Below are 22,394 nucleotides of genomic sequence, written 5' to 3'. Positions count from 1 at the left end.
GTGAAGCCCTTGAGGGCTACAGAAATTGGAGAACTCCATACCTTCTTGCTGCTATTTCTCCACAAACTCCACCAGAAAAAAGATTGAAGAGTTTTATGGAAGTGTCTATTACAGTGCAGACCCAGGAAAAAGGAACAGTAGCTGTTGTGGGAAAGGTACAAAACTCTACCTTGGAGGGATGTCAGCAAATTGGTAGAAAAAGGACCTCCAGGGACCTGTCCCTTCCCTAGAAACACCAAAACAAACAAACACAAACAAACAAAAACCTGGCAAGAACTGTCAAAAAATCAACCTCATCAAGTGTGGAAGATAGTCAAAGGTTTACGGCAACTAAGTGAAAACTTAAGTAGGAGCAAAGCCACCTAAACAAGGTAGGAGAGCTTTGAGGTTTTTAATTTACCCTTCTCTGGCAGTTGTCTGCATTCACATTGTAGGTATTTGCTTCCACAGGAAGCACAGAGTAGTATCTTGTTCCCAAGGAATTGTTTCATTGAACCTCCCTAAGTATTCTCTGAAGAACTGACACAAGGGGCCTATCTTGTTTCACTAAACATGGAACTCTCTTAGGGCATTTCAGAGGATGGAATTTCCTTGAAAACATTGAAAGCTAGATGCAAAAACAAAAACAAAGAAAACAGCTGGTTGAAACACTAGGCAAATGGAAAGCCAGGGAAAAAAGCAGTGAGAATTTTGGGGAAATGGGGCTTTGAAAATCTCCGATATACCTCAGGGGAACTAGAAAGCTCATGCACAGGGCAAGACGCATGTTCAGAAAAGACCCAAGAAGACCATAATGTTTCATAACTGGCTGATCTGTAGGTTCAGTGCAAGCTAGAAATTTGCTAAGGTAGAGTTGTAAATAGCCTACCTAAGCACTGGCTTCCTTAATACACAAAAAAATCTACAAGGAACTGGGTAATTTTTTCCCCTTTCCTTTCCTTCTTTCTTTCTTTTTTGCTTTCTCTTTTTTGGTTCCAGGCACTTAAGGCAATCAGTCAAACAACTAGCTGACTAATGAGCTAAAGAAAGAGAGACATCAGAGACCAGAAACACAGTCTGTACAAAAATAGTTTAGAAAAATCACTAAACATGGGGCGCCTGGGTGGCGCAGTCGGTTAAGCGTCCGACTTCAGCCAGGTCACGATCTCGCGGTCCGTGAGTTCGAGCCCCGCGTGGGGCTCTGGGCTGATGGCTCAGAGCCTGGAGCCTGTTTCCGATTCTGTGTCTCCCTCTCTCTCTGCCCCTCCCCCGTTCATGCTCTGTCTCTCTCTGTCCCAAAAATAAAATAAAAAACGTTGAAAAAAAATTAAAAAAAAAAAAAAGAAAAATCACTAAACATACCAATAATTTTAAACCACAATAAGCAGTAACAACAAAATCCTAGGGAGGGGGAGAATAATCTGATTTCCAAAGTCAACATATTATGATATTCAAAATGTCTAACTTCCAAGAAGAAATTACAAGGCATCCAAACAAACAAGAATGTATGGGTCACTTAAAAGAAAAAGAAAATGGAGACTTTAAATCAACTGTCCTAAATATGCTTGAAGGGCATATGGACAAATAAACAATGAGAATGATGTCTCACCAAATACAGACTATCAATAAATAAAGAAAAATAAAAAGGAAACAAATAGAAAATTATGAAGCTGAAAAGTAAAGTAACTAAAAAATTCACAGCAGATTTGATGAAATCTGTGAACCTGAAGACAGCATAAATGAAATTATTCAGTCTGAGGGACAAAAAGGAAACAGAACAAAGAAAATGGACAGAGTCTCAGAGACTTATAGGACACCATCAAGCTTACAACATATGCATGGTGGGAGTGTCAAAAGAAGAGAGAAAGAGTCAGAAAAAATATTTGAAGAAATAATGGTTGGAAACTTCTCAAACTTGATTAAAGACACGAATCTAAAATTGAAGAAGTTCGATGAACTCCTAGTAAAACAAGTTCCACACCAAGACACACAATAACCAAACTGTTAACTGACAAAGATAAAGACAGAATCTTGAAGCAGTAAGAATTAAGAGACTCAGAACGTACAAAGGATCATCAGTAAGATTAACTGCCAATTTCTCATAAGAAATGATGGAGGCCAACAGGCAGTAGGATGGTATTTAAAGTGATATGAAAAACTGAAAAAAAGAAATCTGTATCTGGCAAAATTATCTTTCAAGAATGAAGGTGAAATTAAGACATTCCCAGATAAACAAAAGTTGAAAGAATTCATAACTGGATGTCTTTCCCTACAAGAAGTGCTACAGGGACTCCTTCAGCATGAAAGAACACGAGGCAACAAGTGAAGCCATGTGAAGAAATAAATAAAACCATATGAAGCAATATGAAGAAATAACACTGGTAAATGTAAATATATAGGTAAATATAAAAGTCAGTAATATATTTCTGGTTTTAACTTCTCTTTCTCTTCCTGTAAGATTTAAAAGACATGCATAAAGATAATTAAAAATCTATGTTAATGGTCACAGAAAGTATAAAGATGTAATATGTGACTATAAACAAAAGAATGAGAGGCAGAGAGGTATAGAAGCAGAGCTTTGTATATTACTGGGGCTAGATTGGCATCATTTCATATGTGTTGTTATATGTGTAAGAGTTAACTGTAATCCCCCCAAAATAACTAAAAAATATAAAAGAGAGGAAATGAGATGGGAATCAAAACGGTTCATTATAGGTTCATTATAGGAAATCAATTAAATACAAAAGAAGGCAGTGATAGAGGAATTGAAAAAGAAAAACTGTTAGACATAAAGAAATGGCAAAATTGTCTAAGTTAAGTCCTTTCCTTTCAGTAATTCCTTTAAATGTAAATAGATTAAACACTCGAATTCAAAGGTAGAGATGGCAGAATGAATTTTAAAAAATCATAATCCACTTATATGTTGTCTAAAAAAGACTTCATTCTGGGGCGCCTAGGTGGCTCAGTCAGTCAGTTGAGCGTCCGACTTCGGCTCAGGTCATGATCTCAGGGTCCGTGAGTTCGAGCCCCGCATCAGGCTCTGGGCTGATGGCTCAGAGCCTGGAGCCTGCTTCCAGTTCTGTGTCTCCCTCTCTCTCTGCCCCTCCCCTGTTCATGCTCTGTCTCTGTCTCAAAAATAAATAAAAAACGTTAAAAAAATTAAAAAAAAAAAAAGACTTCATTCATTCATTTTTAAATCTAAGGCTAATTTAATTTTTAAAAAATGTTTATTTATTTTTGAGGGGGGGTCAGGTACAGGCAGAGAGAGAGGGAGACACAGAATCCGAAGCAGGCTCCAGGCTCTGAGCTGTCAGCACAGAGCCTGACACGAGGCTCGAACTCATATAAACTGCGAGATCATGACCTGAACCGAAGTTGGATGCTTAACCGACTGAGCCATACAAGGCACCCCAATCTAAGGCAAATTTAATAAGATCATACAAACACCTGCACTGAGGCTGTTTTCTTATACAGTTGACCCCTGAACACAGGAAAAAGGGGTGCTGACCCCTAAAGGTGGTAGAAAATCCATGTGTAACTTTGACTCCCCCCAAATTAACTGCTGACCCAGAAGCCTTATAACATAGTTGATTAACACATATTTTGTATGTTATACATATTACACACTACCTTCTTATAATAAAGTAAGCTAGAGAAAAGAAAATATTTTGTTAAAGAAGCTTTCCCTTTTCATAAATTTTTAATGTTTATTTATTTTTGAGAGAGGGAGAGCATGAGCAGGGGAAGGGCAGAGAGAAAGGGGGACCAGAGGATCCAAAGCAGGCTGCTGACAGCAGACAGCCCAATGTGGAGCTCAAACTCACGAACTGCGAGATCATGACTTGAGCTGAAGCCAGACACTTAACTGACTGAGCCACCCAGGTGCCCAGAGAAGAAAATATTATTAAGAAAATCGTAAGAGGGGCACCTCAGTGGCTCAGTTGGTTAAGCATTTGACTCTTGATTTCAGCTCAGGTCAGGATCTCACAGTCGTGAGACTGAGCCCCACATCAGGCTCTGTTCTGGCTCTGAGCCTGCTTGAGATTCACTCCCCCACCCCCCATTCTGTCCCTTCCCAGTGCGTGTGCATACACATGCTTGCTCTCTCTAAAACAAACAAACGTTAAAAAATAAAAATACTTCTTAAAAAATCATTAAGAGAAAATATAGTACTGTATTCATCAAATCTGCATATAAGTAGATATTTCACACCTATGCTGCTCACATTCTTATTGTTCAAGGCTCAAGTGTAATTTAAAATAACATGAAGACACAGAGTGGGATTGATGCTTTGGCCCATTTTAATTAGATTCAGTGTCATATATTCAAGAACAGGATTTGTTGTTGCTGCCACTCTAGTTCCTTTCATCAGAAGGGGTCAGATATGCACATTGTTCTGGTAATACACCCTACAATTCCAGACCATTGCTTCCAGAACTCATGTAGACAGGGCTTTTATCTGAGAAAGAAATCCATGCTCAGGAAAGCTGACCCCAATCCTATCCTTATTACAAAGTCCATCCTGGCAAATGTCCACTTATTATTTTCAGTGTGTGGCAGCTGGTATTGGAAATGTTATTGGTGCCATACTGTTTTTACCAGATGTTATTAATGGAATGAAATCATTCTGCTCTGGTCTCCTCCACAGCACCCACCAGAGAAGGACAGGGTCTTCAACCAACCCCACAGAAAGATATAGAGCCCAAACTGCCATCCCCTCACCGTCCCCCATTCCGCACTCCATTTTGAAAGACACTGACTTTAGATCCAAAAACACAGTAAAAGGATGAAAAAAGAAAGAAAGAAAGAGAAAGAAAGAAAGAGAGAGAGAGAGAGAAAGAAAGAGAGAGAGAGAGAGAGAGAGAGAGAGAGAGAGAGAGAGAGAGAAAGAAAGAAAGAAAGAAAGAAAGAAAGAAAGAAAGAAAGAAAGAAAGAGGATGGGAAAGATATTCCACACAAACAGTAGCAATGAAAAGAAAGCTGGGTAGCTCTACTAATATCAAACAAAAGAGAATTTGAATTAAAAATTATTATAAGACATAAAGAAGGGGATTATTTATTGATAAGACGGTCAACTCATAAAGAAGTATAACAATTAGGAACATATGCATACCCGATAACAGAGCTTCAAAATATATGAAGCAAAAATGGACAGAACTGAATGGAGAAACAGTTCCACATTAATAGTTGCAGACTTCAATACATGACTTCCAATATGATAGAAATACTAGATAAAAGACCAGTAAGAAAACAGAGGACTTGAATAACACTATAAACCAAATAGACTTAATAGACATAAACAGAACACTCTAAACAACAGCATAATTCTCAAGTGCACATGAAAATTCTTCACAAGAGATTATATAACACGGTAAAAAAACAAGTCATTATAAATTTAAAAGGACTCAAATACTTTGAATTATATATCCAAATATATTCTTTGACCACAATGGAATGAAACTAGAAATAATAAAAGAAATTTGGAAAATAAACAAAAATGTGGCAATTAAACAAACTATTAATAGTTAAAAAAGAAATTACAAGGAAAATTAGAAAATACTTTAAGATGAATGAAAATGAAAACACATACAAAAACTTTGGAAGGCAGTGAAGGCAGAGTTTAGAAAAAAATTTATATTTGCAAAAGCAGGGCTCAGAGGAAATTTATAGTGGTAAATACCTGTATTAAAAAAGAATAATAAGAGGGCACCTGGGTGGCTCACTCGGTTAAATGTCCGACCTCAGCCCAGGTCATGATCTCACGGTTTGTGAGTTAGAGCCCCACGTCAGGCTCTGTGCTGACAGCTCAGAGCCTGGAGCCTGCTTCCAATTCTGTGTCTCCCTCTCTCTCTGCCCCTCCCCTGTGCCCCCCCCTCTCAAAAATAAATAAACATTAAAAAAAAAAAAAAAGAATAATAGGGGCACCTGGGTAGCTCAGTTGGTTAAGTGTCCAATTTCAGCTCAGGTCATGATCTCACAGTTCATGAGATCCAGCCCCAAGTTGGGCTCTGTGCTGACAGCTTGGAGTCTGGAGCCTGCTTCAGATTCTGTGTCTCCTTCTCTTTCTCTGCCCCTCCCACCTCGTGCTCTGTCTCTCCCTGTCTCTGTCTCTCAAAAATGAATAAGCATAAAAATTTTTTTTTCATTTTTTTCCTTCCCAGTTTTTAGAAAATTTTTAAATTAAAAAAAAATTTTGTTTATTTTTCAGAGAGAGTGCGAGTGAGTGGGGAAGGGGCAGAGAGCAAGGGAGACACAGAATCCCAAGCAGGCTCCAGGCTCTGAGCTGTCAGCACAGAGCCCGATGCGGGGCTCGAACTCACGAACTGTGAGATCAGAACCTAAGCCAGAGCCGGACACTTAACTGACTGAGTCACCCACGTGCCCCTCCTTCCCAGTTTTTATTTAAATTCCAGTTAGTTAACAGACAGTGTAAGATTAGTTTCAGGTGTAGGATTTAGTGATTCATCACTTACACAGAATAATAACTTAAAATCAATAACTTTAAACTGTAAGGAATTAGGGGTAAAAAAAGAGCAAACTAAAACCAAAGCAAGCAGAAGTAAATAATAAAGATCAGAGTGAAGATAGAGTAGTGACTAGAAAAACAAAGAGATGAATTAATTCTTATAAACACACAAACTACAAAAAGATGACTCAAGAAGAAATAGAAAATCTGAGTAGAGTTACAGTAAAAAGACTGAATCAGTAATAAACTTTTCCCCCAAAGAAAAACCCATGACTAGTAGCTTCACTGATGAATTCTACCAAACATTTAAAGAAAGTATCAATCATTAACACCAATTCTTCTCAAACTCATCCAAAAAAATCAAAGAGGAGGGACAATGTCCTAACTCATTCTATGAAGCCAGTATTATCCTGATACCACAGGCAGACAAAGAAAGTTATTAAAAAAAAAAAAAACCATAGATCAATATCCTTTACAGAGATGCAAAAGACCTTTTCAAAATTCTAGCAAAGTGAATCTAGCAGCATATGAAAAGAATTATGTATCAAGACTAAGGAATATTTAAGGATTTATCCCAGGAATACAAGGTTGGTTCAATACATGATTATCAATCTATACCATATTAACAGAATAAAAGAAAAAAAAAAAAGACCCAGATGATCATCCCAATAAATGCTGATGTATCTGGCAAAAAACACAACATTTTCATGGTAAAGATACTCATCAAGAAAGAAAGGGAACTTCCTTAACACGATAAAAGTCATGTATGAAAACTCAAGCTCACATCATTCTCAATGGTGAAAGACTAAATGTTTTCCTTCTAAGAACATGAACAAGACACTTTTGCCACTTCTGTTTGACACTGTTGATCTGGAAGTTCTAACCAGAAAGTAAATAAAGGGCACCCAAATTGGAAAGGAGGAAGTAAGACTATTTCTATTCACAGATGACATGATCTTATATGTAGAAAATCCTAAGGAATCCACAAGAAAACTGTTAAGAGTTAACAAATAAATTCAGTAAAGTTATAGAGTACAAAACCAATATACAAAAATTAGTTGTGTATCTCTACACTAGCAATAAACAATGCAAACATGAAATTAAGAAAACAATTACATAGCATCAAAAAGAAAAACTTACACAAATTAATATGGAATTTCAAGGGACCTTGAATAGCCAGAACAGTCTTGAAAAAAAAGAATAAATTGGAGGTTCTATACTTGATTTCAAAATTTATTACAAAGATACAACAAACCAAAACTAGCATGGGACTGGCATAAAGAAGGTCATAAAGACCAGTAGAATAGAATAGAATAGAATAGAATAGAATAGAATAGAATAGAATAGAATAGAATAGAATAGAATAGAATAGAATAGAATAGAGAGCCTGAAATAAACCCTCATATATATATTGTCAACTGATTTTTGTCAAGGGTGCCAAGACCATTCAATGGAGAAAAGACACTCTTTTTTCAACAAATGGTGCTGGGACTAGATATCCACATGGAAAAGAATGAACTTGGAGCCTTACTTTGCACCATATACAAAAACTTAGATCAAAAGTCTTAAACATGAGACCTAAAACCATAAAACTCTTAGAAGAAAATAGGAGAAAACCTTAAAGACATTGCATTTGGCAATGATTTCCTGGATATGACACCAAAAGCAAAAACAGATCAACTGGATTACATCTAAATTAAAAATCTGTGCCTCTGAGGACAAAATCAACAGAATGAAAAGGCAACCCATGGAATCAGAAAGAATATTGAAAATTAAGTAGAAGAGGTTAATATCCAGAACATATAAAGAAATCCTACAAATGAACAACAAAAAACTTGATTAAGAAACAGGCAAAGGACTTGAATAGATATTTCTCCAGAGATCACATACAAATAACTAATAAGCAAATAAAGATGTTCAATATCAGTAATCATTAGGGAACTACAAATCAAAGCACAATGACATACCACTTCACACTCATTAGGATGACTATTTTTATTAAAAAAACAAAACAAAACAGGGGTTGGCAAGGATGTGGAGAAACTGGAACCCCTGTGCACTGGTGTTGGGACTAAAAATGGTATAGAAAACAGCATGGCAGCTCCTCAAATAATTAAAAATAGAATTACCACATGATTCTGCCTTCCACTTCTGGTTTTATTACCTCCCCCGCCAATTGAAAGCAGGTTCTTGAAGAGATATTTGTACACCTATATCCACAGCAAAATTATTCACAATAGTCAAAAGAGAGAGTAACCCAAGCGTCTATTAACAGATGAATGGATAAGTAAAATGTGCTATATACATACAATGGAATATCATTCCCCCTTAAAAAATAAGAAAATCATGTTACATGCTACAACATGGATGAACCTTAAGGATATTTTGCTAAATGAAATCAGCCTATTACTAAAAGACAAATGATACATGATTCTACTTATATGAGGTACCTAGAGTAGTCAAATTTATAGAGATAGAAAGTAGACTGGTAGTTGCCAGAGGCTGAGCATCAAGTGGAATGAGGAGTTGGTTGAGTGGGTATAGAATTTCAGGTCTGCAGGATGACAAGAGTTCCTAAGATGGATGATAGTGATGTCTACACAATGATATGAATGCACCAAGCTGCACATTTAACAATGGGTAAGATGAAAAATTTTGTTATATGGATTTTACCACACTTAAGAATAAAAAAAAAAGAGAGAACAAGAAAATCAAATAAATACAGCAGTGTTGATGCATAGGGGCACTTTTACCCCAATGTTTATAGCAGCACTTTCAACAATAACCAAATTATGGAAAGAGCCTAAATGTCCATCAACTGATGAATGGATAAAGAAGTTGTGGTTCATATATACAATGGAATCCTACTTGGCAATGAGAAAGAATGTAATATGGGCTTGTGTAGCAACATGGAACTGGAGAGTGTTATGCTAAGTGAAATAAGTCATACAGAGAAAGACAGATACCATATGTTTTCACTCTCATGTGGATCCTGAGAAACTTAACAGAAGACCATGGGGGAGGAGAAGGAGGAAAAAAAAAGTTAGAGAGGGAGGGAGGCAAACCATAAGAGACTATAAAAACTGAGAATAAACTGTGGGTTGAAGGGGGGTGGGAGGGAGGGGAAAGTGGGTGATGGGCATTGAGGAGGGCACCTGTTGGGATGAGCACTGGGTGTTGTATGGAAACCAATTTGACAATAAACTTCATATTAAAAAAAAAAAGAAAATCAAGAATAAATTTAACTAAGAAGGTCTAAGACTTGTAAAATGAAAGCTACAAAACATTCCTGGAAGAAATTAAAAACCTAAATAAATTGAAAGACATTCCGTGTTCACAGCCTGAACACTTAATATTAAGATTGCAATAAACTCCAAACCAATCTGTAGATTTAATGCAATTAATACCAAAATCCCAATGACCTTTTTGGCAGAAATGGAAAAGCTGATCCTAAAATTCATATTCAAATACAAGGGGCCTGAATAGCGAAGTAGTCTTGAAAAAGAACAAAATTGGAAAACTCATGCTTCTCAATTTTAAAACTCACTACAAAGCTAGAGTAATCAAAAATACTGCAGTAATGGAGTATGACTAGGCATGTAGATCTAAGGAATGCAATTGAAGGCCCAGAAATAAACCTTCACATCTACTGTCAGTTGATTTTTGACAAAAGTGTCAAGACCATTCAATGGGGAAAGAATAGTCTCTTCAAAGACTGGTACTAGGACAACTGGGTATCCACGTGGAAAAGAATGACGTTTCACCCTTACTTTATATTACATACAAATATTAACCCAATATATATCAAATAGGTAAATGAAAGAATTAATATTATAAAATTCTTAAAAGAATATAGGGACAAGACTGGATTTGGCAGTGGTTTCTTAGACAGGATACCAAAAACACAAGCAACAAAAGAAAAAAAAAGACTTCATCAAAAGTAAACTATTGTGCATAAAGGATGGTAATAAGCGAGTGAAAAGACAACCCGGGGGGGGGGGGAGCAAATATTTACAAATTACACACCCAATAAGAATCTACAATCCAGAATAAATAAAGAACTCTTGCAATTCAAAATAACAAACAACTTAATTACAAGTGGGCAAAAACCTGAATAGACATTTCTCCAAAGAAGATATATATATGCACACACACACACACACACACACACACATGGCCAACAAGCACAGGAGAAGATGCTTACTGTCATTAGGAAAGGGGAAAGCAAATCAAAACCACAATCAAAATGACAATGAGTATGAAATACCCTTCACACCTACTAGCATGGCAAGAAAAACCCAAACAGAAAAACAAACCATAAAACAAGGTAAATAAAAAGTGCTGGTCAATGTGGAGAGAATGGGGCGCTCAGACATTGCTGGTGGGAATATAAATGGTATATCCATTGTGGAAAACAGTTTGGTGGTTACTCAATAAGCTAAACACAGAATTATCATATGACCTAGAACTTCCACTCCTAAGTATACAACCAAAAGAACTGTACACAAGTGTTCAAATACAAACTTGTGTACAGATGTTCATATCTGCTCCTTTTACAGTAGCCAAAAGATGGAAACAACCTAAATCTCCACAAACAGATGAATAAATAAAATATAGTATATATATGCAATGGAATATTATTCACCCATATAAAGCAATAAAGTACTGATATATGCTAGGGCATGGATGAACCTCAAAAATATGTTAAAGTGACAGATGTCTGACTTGGTCACATCCGTATGATTCCATTTATATGAAATACACAGAACAGGCAACAGAGGCAGAAAGTAGCTTCATGGTTGTCAGGGGCTGGTGGGAGGGGGAATAGAGAGCGACTGCTTAATGGTTAGGAAGTTTCTACTGGAGTGATGAAAAAGTACACAAACTGGATAGTGGTGATATGTAAAACACTGTGAATATACTCAGTGCCATTAGACTGTACACTTTAAGATGGTTAAAACTATAAACTTTATGTGTGTAAAGTGTATGGATTTTACCACACACACACACACACACACACACACACACACACACACACACACCCTCTACTGAGATCTTTTTTCCCTATCTCCTCCATGGAACAAAAAGCCTTAATCTGTTATCATTCCCAATTCTTCTCCTACTTTAAAAAGTCATATTGTTCTATTTATACATGTAATCACTATCATTTAATACCTACCAAAAACTCAATTATGAGAAATAATATTTATGAATTGTCTCAATGTCTTGTGTCTCCTTGCCTCTAGACTAGTGGTCTCTAAGTTTTTTTGATCATGCAGTCCTACTGATAAAATATTTTTGAGCACAAATTACCAAAGTAGGTATTTATTTATGTTATAAATTATGGCTCTATTCATATATTATAAAACATATACAGAAATATAAATTTTAAAAGGCTGAGAAAAATAAATATCTTTTTTTTTTTTTTTTTTTTTTGTCTGTACTCCAGTGCCCCATTCTGTAAGCATCCCTCTTTGGAGAACACTCCTCTAGATACCCTAAATTTTATTCTTGGGTTAAAGTATTAGTCTGCATTTCCTGCCCCCCTTGAAGTCTGCCTTTACTGAAACTCCCTAACATAAGGTCATATTAACCTTATGGGTGTTGTTACTGAATTCCTTGTAAGGATGCTGTTGAGGACTCTTACATACACTGTGGTGCCTTCTTTATGAGAAGAGACGAGAGAAATTTCTCTTAGGTCTCAGTATCAGAAATATTTATAATGCTTTTGAAAACCTAGTTTTTATATTATAGACTTATGTAATTGAACACAAAGTTGTAGCAACACCACGTGCTAGAAAACATAGAGCAAAATTTGTGGCTCACTTCTAGCAACCATATCCACAAGGTGTATTTATTTATCTCCCCTCTGGCTTCAACTTGTCTTGCTAATACTCACAATTCTTCATTTATTTATCCTTAAAAATCATGTTGTAGCTCATCCCTTCCTGGCTTTAATTTAATTTTCTATCATTCTAATTCTTCATTTACTCAAGAAAATCATTATTGTATTACTTACATAAGTATGTGTCTGGATATTTGTGTCTGTGTATATCTGTGTATGTGTTTAAGAACATCTCAAAACTTCTTGAAAGACAGGGAGGAATGAATAAGCAAAAAAACCCCAAACAAACAGAAACGGCCAGGCACTAATGTTCAGAATGGAGGTCATCCTAAACTGGAAGCTCCCCCGTGCCAGGGGTACACTTTGCAGATGCTGAAGCATTTAGCAGCAAAGCCCTTCGTCGTAACTGAGTGTTGAAGAAAAGAATGACAACTCACAATAGCACTGTACTACACTTTCTCACTCTTTTCCGAAAGTTGGTAAGAAATGTTATAGTGAGGAAAGGGCAATTGGCTTTTTTTCACCTGTGTGCAAAGGTTAACTAAAAAGTCCATGAAAAAGGCAGTCACATTGCCAGACGGAATTTGTAGCCATGTACCTGGATGTGTTTCCTTCTGGTGTGCTCAGAAGTCATTTGGGGATGACTTGTATTCAAAGCTTTCTTATTCTTCTTGCTCCGCCTCTCAAGGTATCTCCTCTGGTGGTCGGTAATGCTGCTGTATAATTTAATTCGCCTGGGTGACAGACAAACTCTTTCATGGCCAAAAGCTTGGATCAGTCGGGCAGTGTCAATGGTGGAAATAGAGCTGCTTCTCTCCTGCAAAGTCACCTCTTTATCTGTTTGGGTCAAGATATCAGATTCCACAGGAGAATTGGTTGTGGAAAGGATGTTGGTGGCAGTGTCTGTGAGCAGCTCACTTTCGTCAGATGGTCTAGAATCTGAGGAAGTGTTGTTTATATAATGAACACCTGGCTGTTTTCTCAGGATATACTTATCAAATTTAATCTGTTCAATTTTAATCTGGTTGGACCTCCCAGCTTGATGAGGAGAAAGCGCCTTGCTTTTTTTAAGCTCTCCTGTGTTTTTATGGCATTTCTCCAGGCTCTTATACCGCTTCTTTTTCTGAAGCTTGATTTTCTGCTGTTGCTTAATATCCCGTTCCCCTCTGCTATCATCCTGTGTGCTTTCAGAGGCCCAGAGAGAATATGTGATGGGATTCTGAAGAAGTTTAGCCAAACGATCAAGTCGCTCCACCAAGGATAGTTCTTTTCTGTCACTAAACTCGGGAGGTTTCTTTTGTTTCTGTCGCTCCTGATACTTGTTCCAGAGTTCATTCAAACTCACAGTGTGCTGAGTTGCTAGCTCTGGGGTGACCTTACGATCCCTTTTTGGATCACTAATTTGTTTGTCACTTTTTGGATAATCTCTAGCCTGACTTTTAGCGGAATGCATCACTTCTTTGTTTTCCAAGTTTACATTGATACTGAGGCTCTCTATTCTGGTATAATCTGCCTTGGTCTTTTCCACATTTTCATCAGGGCAAGGAAGACAAGTATGTCCTCTTTGTTTGTCTGGATGACGCTGAAAGAAATCTTTCCAAGAATGCCTCATGAAAACACTCCTCCCCAAGGATTCATGGCAAACATCTTGGTCAGTTGGTAGGTGGACTGGATGATGAAAGTAAAACTTGGCTGACCTGAAGACAGAATGGGTAGTATTTTCAAATTCTGAATGACATCTGGACTCTGAAAGGGAGAAAGAAAAAGATTTTGAAGGATTTTCAAAATATTTGTATTCCCTTTAGAAATAGTATTCACACTTAGGGACGCCTGGGTGGCTCAGCTGGTTAAGCGTCCAATTTTGACTCAGGTCATGATCTCGCGGTTCATGAGTTTGAGCCCCGCATCGGGCTACGGTGCTGACAGTGCGGAGTCTGCTTGGGATTCTCTCTCTCACCCTCTCTCTGCCCCTCTCCTATTCTCTATCTTTCTCAAAATAAATAAACTTAAAAAACAAAAAAAGAAAAATACCCATCATTAAAAAACTATTTTTTTAAAAAAAGTTTCTACACAGCAAAGGAAACAACTGACAAAGAGAAAGGGCAATGTATGAAATAAGAGAAAAGAAGTGCATACTATATGTCTGATAAGAGGTTAATCTCCAAAATATATAAAAAATTCATACAACTCAATAGTAAAATAATAACCCAATTGAAAACCTAGGCATATAACTTGAACGGCCATTTCCTCAAGATATATAAATGGACAATAGGTAGATGAAAAAAGGCTCAACACTCACTAATCTTATCAAGGAAATGCAAATCAAAACCACAATGAATTATCATCTACATCTGACAAGATGGCTACTATCAAAAAAACCCAAAAAACAAATGTTGGTGAGAATGCAAAATGCTGTAGCTGCTGTGGAAAACAGTACGAAGGTTCCTAAAAAAATTCAAATTAGAACTACCATACGGTTCAGCAATCCCAGTTATGGGTATTTATCCAAAAGAATTGAAATGAAGATCTCAAAGAAATATTAGCACTCCTAAGTTCACTGCAGCACTATTCACAACAGTCAAAATGTAGAAGCAAACTAAATATCCACCAACATATCGAAGAATAAAGAAAATATGGTATATCCATAAAAAGAAGGAAATTCTGCTATATGTGACATAATGGATGAACCTTGAGGACATTATGTTAAGTGAAATAAGATGGATTTCACTTTTAAGAGAGATCTAAAATAGTCAAATTCACAGAATCAAAGAATGGAATAGTGGCTGCCAGGGGATTGGGGGGAAGGGTAGGAAATGGGGAGTTACTAATCAATGGGCATAGAGTTTCAGTCAAAGCAAGATGAGTAAGTTCTAGAGACCTGCTGTGTAACATTGCACCTATAGTCAACAATATACCGTACACTTAAAATTTTGTTAAGAGGGTAGATCTCATGTTCAGTGTTCTTTCCATGATAAAATTATGGGAAGGAAGGAAGGAAGGAAGGAAGGAAGGAAGGAAGGAAGGAAGGAAGGAAGGAAGGAAAGAAGGAAAGGGAAGAAAGGGAAGGGAAGGGAAGGGAAGGGAAGGGAAGGGAAGGGAAGGGAAGGGAAGGGAAGGGAAGGGAAGGGAAGGGAAGGGAAGGAAGGGAAAGGAAAGGAAGGGAAAGGAAAGGAAAGGAAAGGAAAGGAAAGGAAAGGAAAGGAAAGGAAAGGAAAGGAAAGGAAAGGAAAGGGAAGGGAAGGGAAGGGAAGGGAAGGGAAAGGAAGGAAGGGAAAGGAAAGGAAAGGAAAGGAAAGGAAAGGAAAGGAAAGGAAAGGAAAGGAAAGGAAAGGAAAGGAAAGGAAAGGAAAGGAGGTAGGAATTTGAGGACAAATTATGTGAAGCCTAGAACACTAGGCTAAGGACTTTAAAATTTATTCTTAATGGAAATTAAGCACCAGTATACCATTTGAGCAGAGGAATAACAAGATTATGGCTATACTTCAGGAAGGATACCATAGCAACAGGACAAAAGCAGCAAAATGTCAAAGGGTTAACGAGAGTACATTAAAAAATAAAGCAAAAGCAAAAGAATGAGGAAATAGATAACATTACTGGAAAATGTATTTGTTTTCCAATATCAGTGTTTTCAAACAACGCAGTCCCACTGACTTGGGGCTGAAGTAAAATACATGGTAAAGAGTAGAAAATGAGCAAGCTGAATCCGTTGAGTATAAAGAGCTCTATGAGCAATGAGACTACACAACCCTATCTCATGGTACTTCATTGAGTAAAGGTCAAATCAGTTGAGATGGATGTCTATTTTGATAATACATTAGTTTTACACACAGCATTTGTAAAATTCTCCCCAAATATATCAAAGTATATTAAACTATGATTTACTACTTTTAAAAATTAAAGTTAAATATATATGCTCATTGTAAAATATTCAAATAATGTAGAGAATTTAAGGTGAAAAAGTCTCCCTGCCATCCCTCAACCCCTAAGCCACTTTTTAATAATAACAACTATTAACCAGGTTTTATATACCCATTTAGATAAAATGCTGCCAAGTGCTGCAAAAATATTTGTTCAATGAAAAAAATATTTTATGCATATGTAAACATTTTATATTTACTGATTTGATATATAATTTAACTACATGTTTAGGTTGTTTCCAAATGTTTACTCTCCTGAAGAATGCTGCAGTGGATATCTGTGCATGTGTGTGTGTGCGTGTGAGATTTTATGTTTGATACAACTTTATGTGTATAACTCCTGCAAGTGGAAATGCTGGATGAAAGAAACATTTATTTCAATTTTAGTCCATGTTGAGAGTTTAGATAAAGGGGTCCAAAATATTGCTGCTTCAGCATCCATTTTGTGTAGGCAAGCGGACTGCCTACACAAAATGAACTAACACTAGCCCCTCCTTCGAATGCATGCCCCAGAGAACAGCACGCAGAATCTTAAGTATTTAAGTTCCTTATATGACCTCCCCAAAAGTCCTTGTGATACACAGTCTCCCCACCTCCTAGGGCCTTACCCTTTGTGCACTGCTTACACAAGACCCTTGCCAAGCTTACCAAAATACTGCCCTTTCTGGTTTTGAATTCACCAGTTCACCCTTATCTTGGGAACCAATCCACCTACAGACCCTAATAAAGGCATGTACCCCAGGTTTTGCCATTCTCTTGCCCCGTGTGTCCCCTCAAAGCATGCTGTGTACCTCCTCCAGGACCTGTGAATAATACAGTTCTCTATATCAATTTCCCTTGTACTCTTTTGTTGAGCCATTGGACATCCCAGAGCTCTACTTAACAAATGTTAATAAAGTCACAACGGTTAGACATTGTCAAATTGCTCTATTCTTTAAAAATGTTGCAATAAATTTGCACTTCTAACAATAGTATTATGAAGATGTATGTACATTTCCCCATATCTCAACAATACTTTTTTTTTTAAGTTTATTTATTTATTTTGAGAGAGAGACAGAGAGAGTGCATGTAAGTAGGGGAGGGGCAGAGAGAGGGAGAGAGAGAATCCCAAGCAGGCTTGGGATCCTAAGTTCCAACAATATTTTTATAATCAGCATCGAATCTTTTCATCTGTGCTATTCTAAAGGGCTTAAAAAATTTGTGTTTTAGGGGTGCCTGGGTGGCTCAATTGGCTAAGAGTCTGACTCTTGATTTCGGTTCAGGTCATGATCTTATGTTTAGTGGGATTGAGCCCCACATAGGGCTCTGAGCTGACAGGGTGGAGCCTACTTGGGATTCTGTCTCTTCCTCTCTCTCTCTGCCCCTCCCCCCCAATTTCTCTCTCTCAAAATGAATATTAAAAAAAAATCTGTGGTTTACTATATTTCTTTAATTATGAAAAAGGCTAAGTATTGTTTCATATCTTTCATGGCCATGTGTATTTCTTTTACCATAAAATTCCTGCTCATGTTCTTTGTTTTTCTATTAGACTGTCTTTGATTTATAAAAAAGCTCTTTGCATATTAAGAAAATTAGCCCCTTTTCTCAAGTTTATCTGTTTAAAATTGTTTTCCTACTTTGCATTTATAAATTGACTTTGCATATAGTATTTTTCTACCATGCAGAAATTTAAAATATGTAGACAAATTTATCAAATATTTGCTTTTAGGACTTTTAGATTTTGTCACCTTACTTTATAAGAAATAATAATCCACACCTTCATCCAGAACTTTTATGATCTCATGCTCTCTTTTATTACTTACATCTCTGAAATATACGAGTCTTGGTAACAGGGGTAAGGAGAAATCTACCCCCACACGTCCCCAAACGCTAGCTAAGCATCTTGGTATAATGTGTTGAATAATCCATCTATTCCAAACTGATGTGAAATGGCACTTTTAAAACAGTAGATTCTCACTGTATTTATTTCTATTGAGGTACCCACTCTCAGTCTCTTGACCCATTAGCATCCTTTTTTTTTTTTAATTTTTTTAAATGTTTATTCATTTCTGAAGGACAGAGAGAGAGAGCACAAGCAGGGGTGGGGCAGAGAGAGAGGGGGACACAGAATCTGAAGCAGGATCCAGGCTCTGAGCTGTCAGCACAGGGCCCAACGTGGGGCTTGAACTCATGAACTGCAAGATCATGACCTGAGCAGAAGTCAGATGCTTAACTGACTAAGCCACCCACACGCCCCCCACAATAGCATCCTTTTAATGGTTACTACTGTATAGCTTATTTTAATACCTTGTATAGCTAAATCCTACACCATCTCCATCATCTTTTTCAGACTCTTTCTGATAAAGAGAAAATTGTATTATTATTTTGTAAAATTTATATTCACAAATATATTTTGTAATGTATTTATATCATTTATAATATTTATATATTATTAATATTATAAATAATATATTATTATTTATATTATTTTGTAGAAAAGAAAATTCCAATCCTACCAAAAGGCAGCAAAATAGAATAAACTTCCATACATTTCTGGTAGATTCACCAATTGTTAACATTTTGCTACACTGGCTTATCTCTCTATCACAACCTGCAAGCATATGCATATTACTTACATTTTATCTGAACCATCAGAGAATAAGTTATAAATATCATGTCCTTTCATCCTGGGATACTATAGTGTATATACCCTAAAAGGAAAGGCATTCTCTTACGTACCATGGTATAATTACCAAATACATTTAACATTGATATGATACTAATGTGAAGATTATGTTCAAATTTCAGCAACTTTCCCAAAATTGTCCTTTATAGTAATTTTTCCCCCGGGGCTACAGTCCAATCTAGAATCATGACTGCATTTAGCTGCCATGCCTCATTAGTCTCCTTTGATCTAGAATAGTTCCTCAGCTTTTGTCCTTTATGAAACCTACGTTAAAAAAAAAAAATTAATGTTTATTTCTGAGAGAGAGAGGGAGAGTGAGTGCAAGTAGCGGAGGCGCAGAGAGGGAGACACAGAATCTGAAGCAGGCCCCAGGCTCCCAGTTGTCAGCACAGAGCCTGACGTGGGGTTTGAACTTACGAACTGCAAGATCATGACCTGAGCCAAAGTCAGACACTTAACCGACCGAGCCACCCAGGACCCCTGGCCTTGACAGTTTCGAGAAGTACCAATCAAATATTTTGCAGAATGTTGTTCGTTTGTTTTTCTCATGAATAGACTGTATTACAAGTTTGGGGGAGGAAGACTTTAAAGTGCCATTCTCATTACATATTAAGGGTACATACCGTCAGCATGACTTATCACTGTTGGTGTGGACTTTGACCACCTGGTTGAGGTAGTGTTTTCGTCAGGGTTCTTCACTGTAAACTTACTCTCTTTTTTCTTCCCATATTAAACTCTTTGGAAGGAAGTTATTATGTGCAATCCATTCTTAAAGACTAGGGAATTATGTTCTACCTCCTTAAGGGTAAAGTGTCTACATACTCCACACATACTCAGACATTTGGGATTCTGCACAGAACTGTCTATTTGCTCCCATTTATTTATCCAATCATTTATTTATATCATTATGGATCCATGAATGTTTATTCTTTGGTTATAATCCAATACTACTATATTGCTCAAATTGCTGGAACTTTGGTCACTAGGAGCTCTTTTACTTGGTTCTTGGGTCCCTTTGACATACTCTCCATCACTTTAAGGTTTTCTCCTTACTTTCTAGCACTACAAGATGCTCCAGGCTCATCTTCTGTATTTCCTGTTTCAATCGTAGAATCAGCCATTTTTCCAGAAAGCCCTGAAAAATTGTCTTTGTGGGTCTCATTTTTGCTTGTTACTTCTATTTTTTATACTTTTTCACTCATGGTGTCTATGAGTTTGGCATTTGGGGGCATATTCTGAGGTCTGGGTTGAAATTCCTTTAAAGAGATGTGCATTTGCTTCAGCCTTGCATGAGTTGGCATGAGTTGGCACTACTTGGGCCATTAAAAAAAATTTTTTTTAAGTGTTTATTTTTGAGAGAAAGAGACAGAATGTGAACTGGGGAGGGGCAGAGAGAGAGGGAGACACAGAATCTGAAACAGGCTCCAGGCTCTGAGCTGTTAGCACAGAGCCCAACACGGGGCTCAAACCCATGAACTGTGGATCATGACCTGAGCTGAAGTCGGACACTTAACCGACTGAGCCACCCAGGTGCCCCTTTTACTAGGGCCATTTTAAATAAAATTCTGGGTTGCAGAATTTTCAGATACACATGTAGTTTACTGCACTGATAAACTGTACCAGTGCAAACTTCACAACTATAAACCTATGTGAGAGCTGCTCTGTAGTTACAAATTCTGAGGATGAATCTGTTACTGCCTTCTTTCCCCAGACCTGCTACTGAGGTTAAGACAGGCAAGTTTCCTTGCTTTACTCTTCTGGATGGATGTGTTTATTTCTTATTATTCTTTTACTAGATTGCAGCCTACTGGAAACCCAGCTTTAAGCAGGACTTTTTCACTACGGGTGTGCCCTAAGTTCTATATTTTGTTCACAACTTCACATAGACCTTAAAAATAAATCCCAGATCTATAGACTTCAGTGAAACCCTTAGGGTGACAATCTGTGTTAGTGCTTAATTATGCCTAGGGTGGGTTCCTGCCTTCACTTTATTTTTTGGGACCTGAAGATACTTAAATGTTATGTCAACTCTTAAGTTTTAGAAGATAGTTTTGATATTTTTATCTAGCATTTTAGTTATTTTCTTCAAGGGAGTTTTTCAGGATAGCTAATCCACCACCTTTCCAGGTATAGATATATAGAAAACAAAAAGCAAAATGGAAGATATAAATCCAACTATATCAATAACAAATATGGATTAAGCAATTCAATAAGAAGGTAGAAACTGTTATTTTTTTTAAACATGATCCAATTATAAGCTGTCTACAAGACACATATTTTATTAAAAAAATTTTTTTTAAATGTTACTCAGTTTTGAGAGACACAGTGTGAGTGGGGGAGAGGCAGAGAGAGAGGGAGACACAGAACCCGAAGCAGACTCCAGGCTCCAAGCTGTTAGCACAGAGCCTGACACGGGGCTTGAACCCACAAACCGAGAGATCATGACCTAAGCTGAAGTCGACGCTTAACTGACTGAGCAACCAAGGCACCCCAAGACACATATTTTACATATAAAGATACAAATAGATTGAAAACATAAGGATGGAAAAACATGTATCATGTAAACAGCAATGATGAGAAAGCTGAAGTGGCTATATTAATATCATAAAAAACAGATTCTAAAATAAAAAATGTTCCTACAGATAAAGAGGGATATTTCATAATGAAATAAGGTCATGTGTGAGGAAAATATAAGAATTATAAACACATATCAAAAAAAAAAGAACTATAAACACGTATCTACTGTGATAACAGAGCAGTAAAATACAGGAAGCAAAAACTAACAAAAAGGAGGAAGAGACAATGAAAGAAAAAAAGTTGGAGACTTCAATATGGCATTTTAAAAAATGGATAAAACAACTAGACAGAAAAGTAACAAGGAAACAGAAGAGTTGAACAACACTATAAACCAACTAGACCTAATACTTATCTATAGAACATTCTACCTAACAAGAGCAAAATGTACATTCCTCTAAAGTACATATGGAATGTTTGCCAGGACAGACCACATGCTAGGCCACATAACAAACCTCAGTAAACTTAAAAGGATAGAAATAATACAAAGTATGTTCTCCAACCACAGTAGAATGAAATCTGAAATCAACAGGAGAATGAGACTTGGGAAGCTCAAATATGCTGAAATTAAACAAAACATTCCTAAGTAACCTATGCGGAAAAAAACCCGAGAAATCAGAAAATACTTTTAATATTTCTCTGATGATGAGTATGAGTATCTTTTCATGTGTCTGTTAGTCATCTGGATGCCTTCTTTGGAAAAGTGTCTATTCATGTCTTCTGCCTACTTCTTCACTGGATTATTTGTTTTTTTTGGGGTATTGAGTTTGGTAAGTTCTTTATAGATTCTGGATAATAATCCTTTATACGATATGTCATTTGCAATTATATTCTCCCATTCCAGTGGTTGCCTTTTAGTTTTGATTGTTTCCTTCACTGTGCAGAAGCTTCAATCACACTGAGAAACTACCTCACACCTGTCAGAATGGCTAAAACAAACAACTCAGG

At 36.9% G+C, this 22,394-nt stretch overlaps 1 protein-coding gene across 11 annotated transcripts in view; it reads right to left on the bottom strand.

Annotated features, from left to right (window-relative positions):
- ALMS1 (ALMS1 centrosome and basal body associated protein) overlaps positions 1–22,394 on the bottom strand; it is a 223,530-nt gene that overhangs the window by 32,033 nt on the left and 169,103 nt on the right. For all 11 annotated transcript variants that reach the window (XM_045054405.1, XM_045054402.1, XM_045054404.1 and 8 more), the window contains one exon: positions 12,889–14,036. In XM_045054405.1, the coding sequence (XP_044910340.1) occupies positions 12,889–14,036 (1,148 nt within the window). The remainder of the gene's footprint in view (positions 1–12,888; positions 14,037–22,394) is intronic.

Source organism: Felis catus, chromosome A3, assembly GCF_018350175.1.
Source record: "Felis catus isolate Fca126 chromosome A3, F.catus_Fca126_mat1.0, whole genome shotgun sequence".
Classification (NCBI taxonomy): Eukaryota; Metazoa; Chordata; class Mammalia; order Carnivora; family Felidae; genus Felis; species Felis catus.
This window is presented reverse-complemented; position numbering and strand designations above follow the sequence as displayed.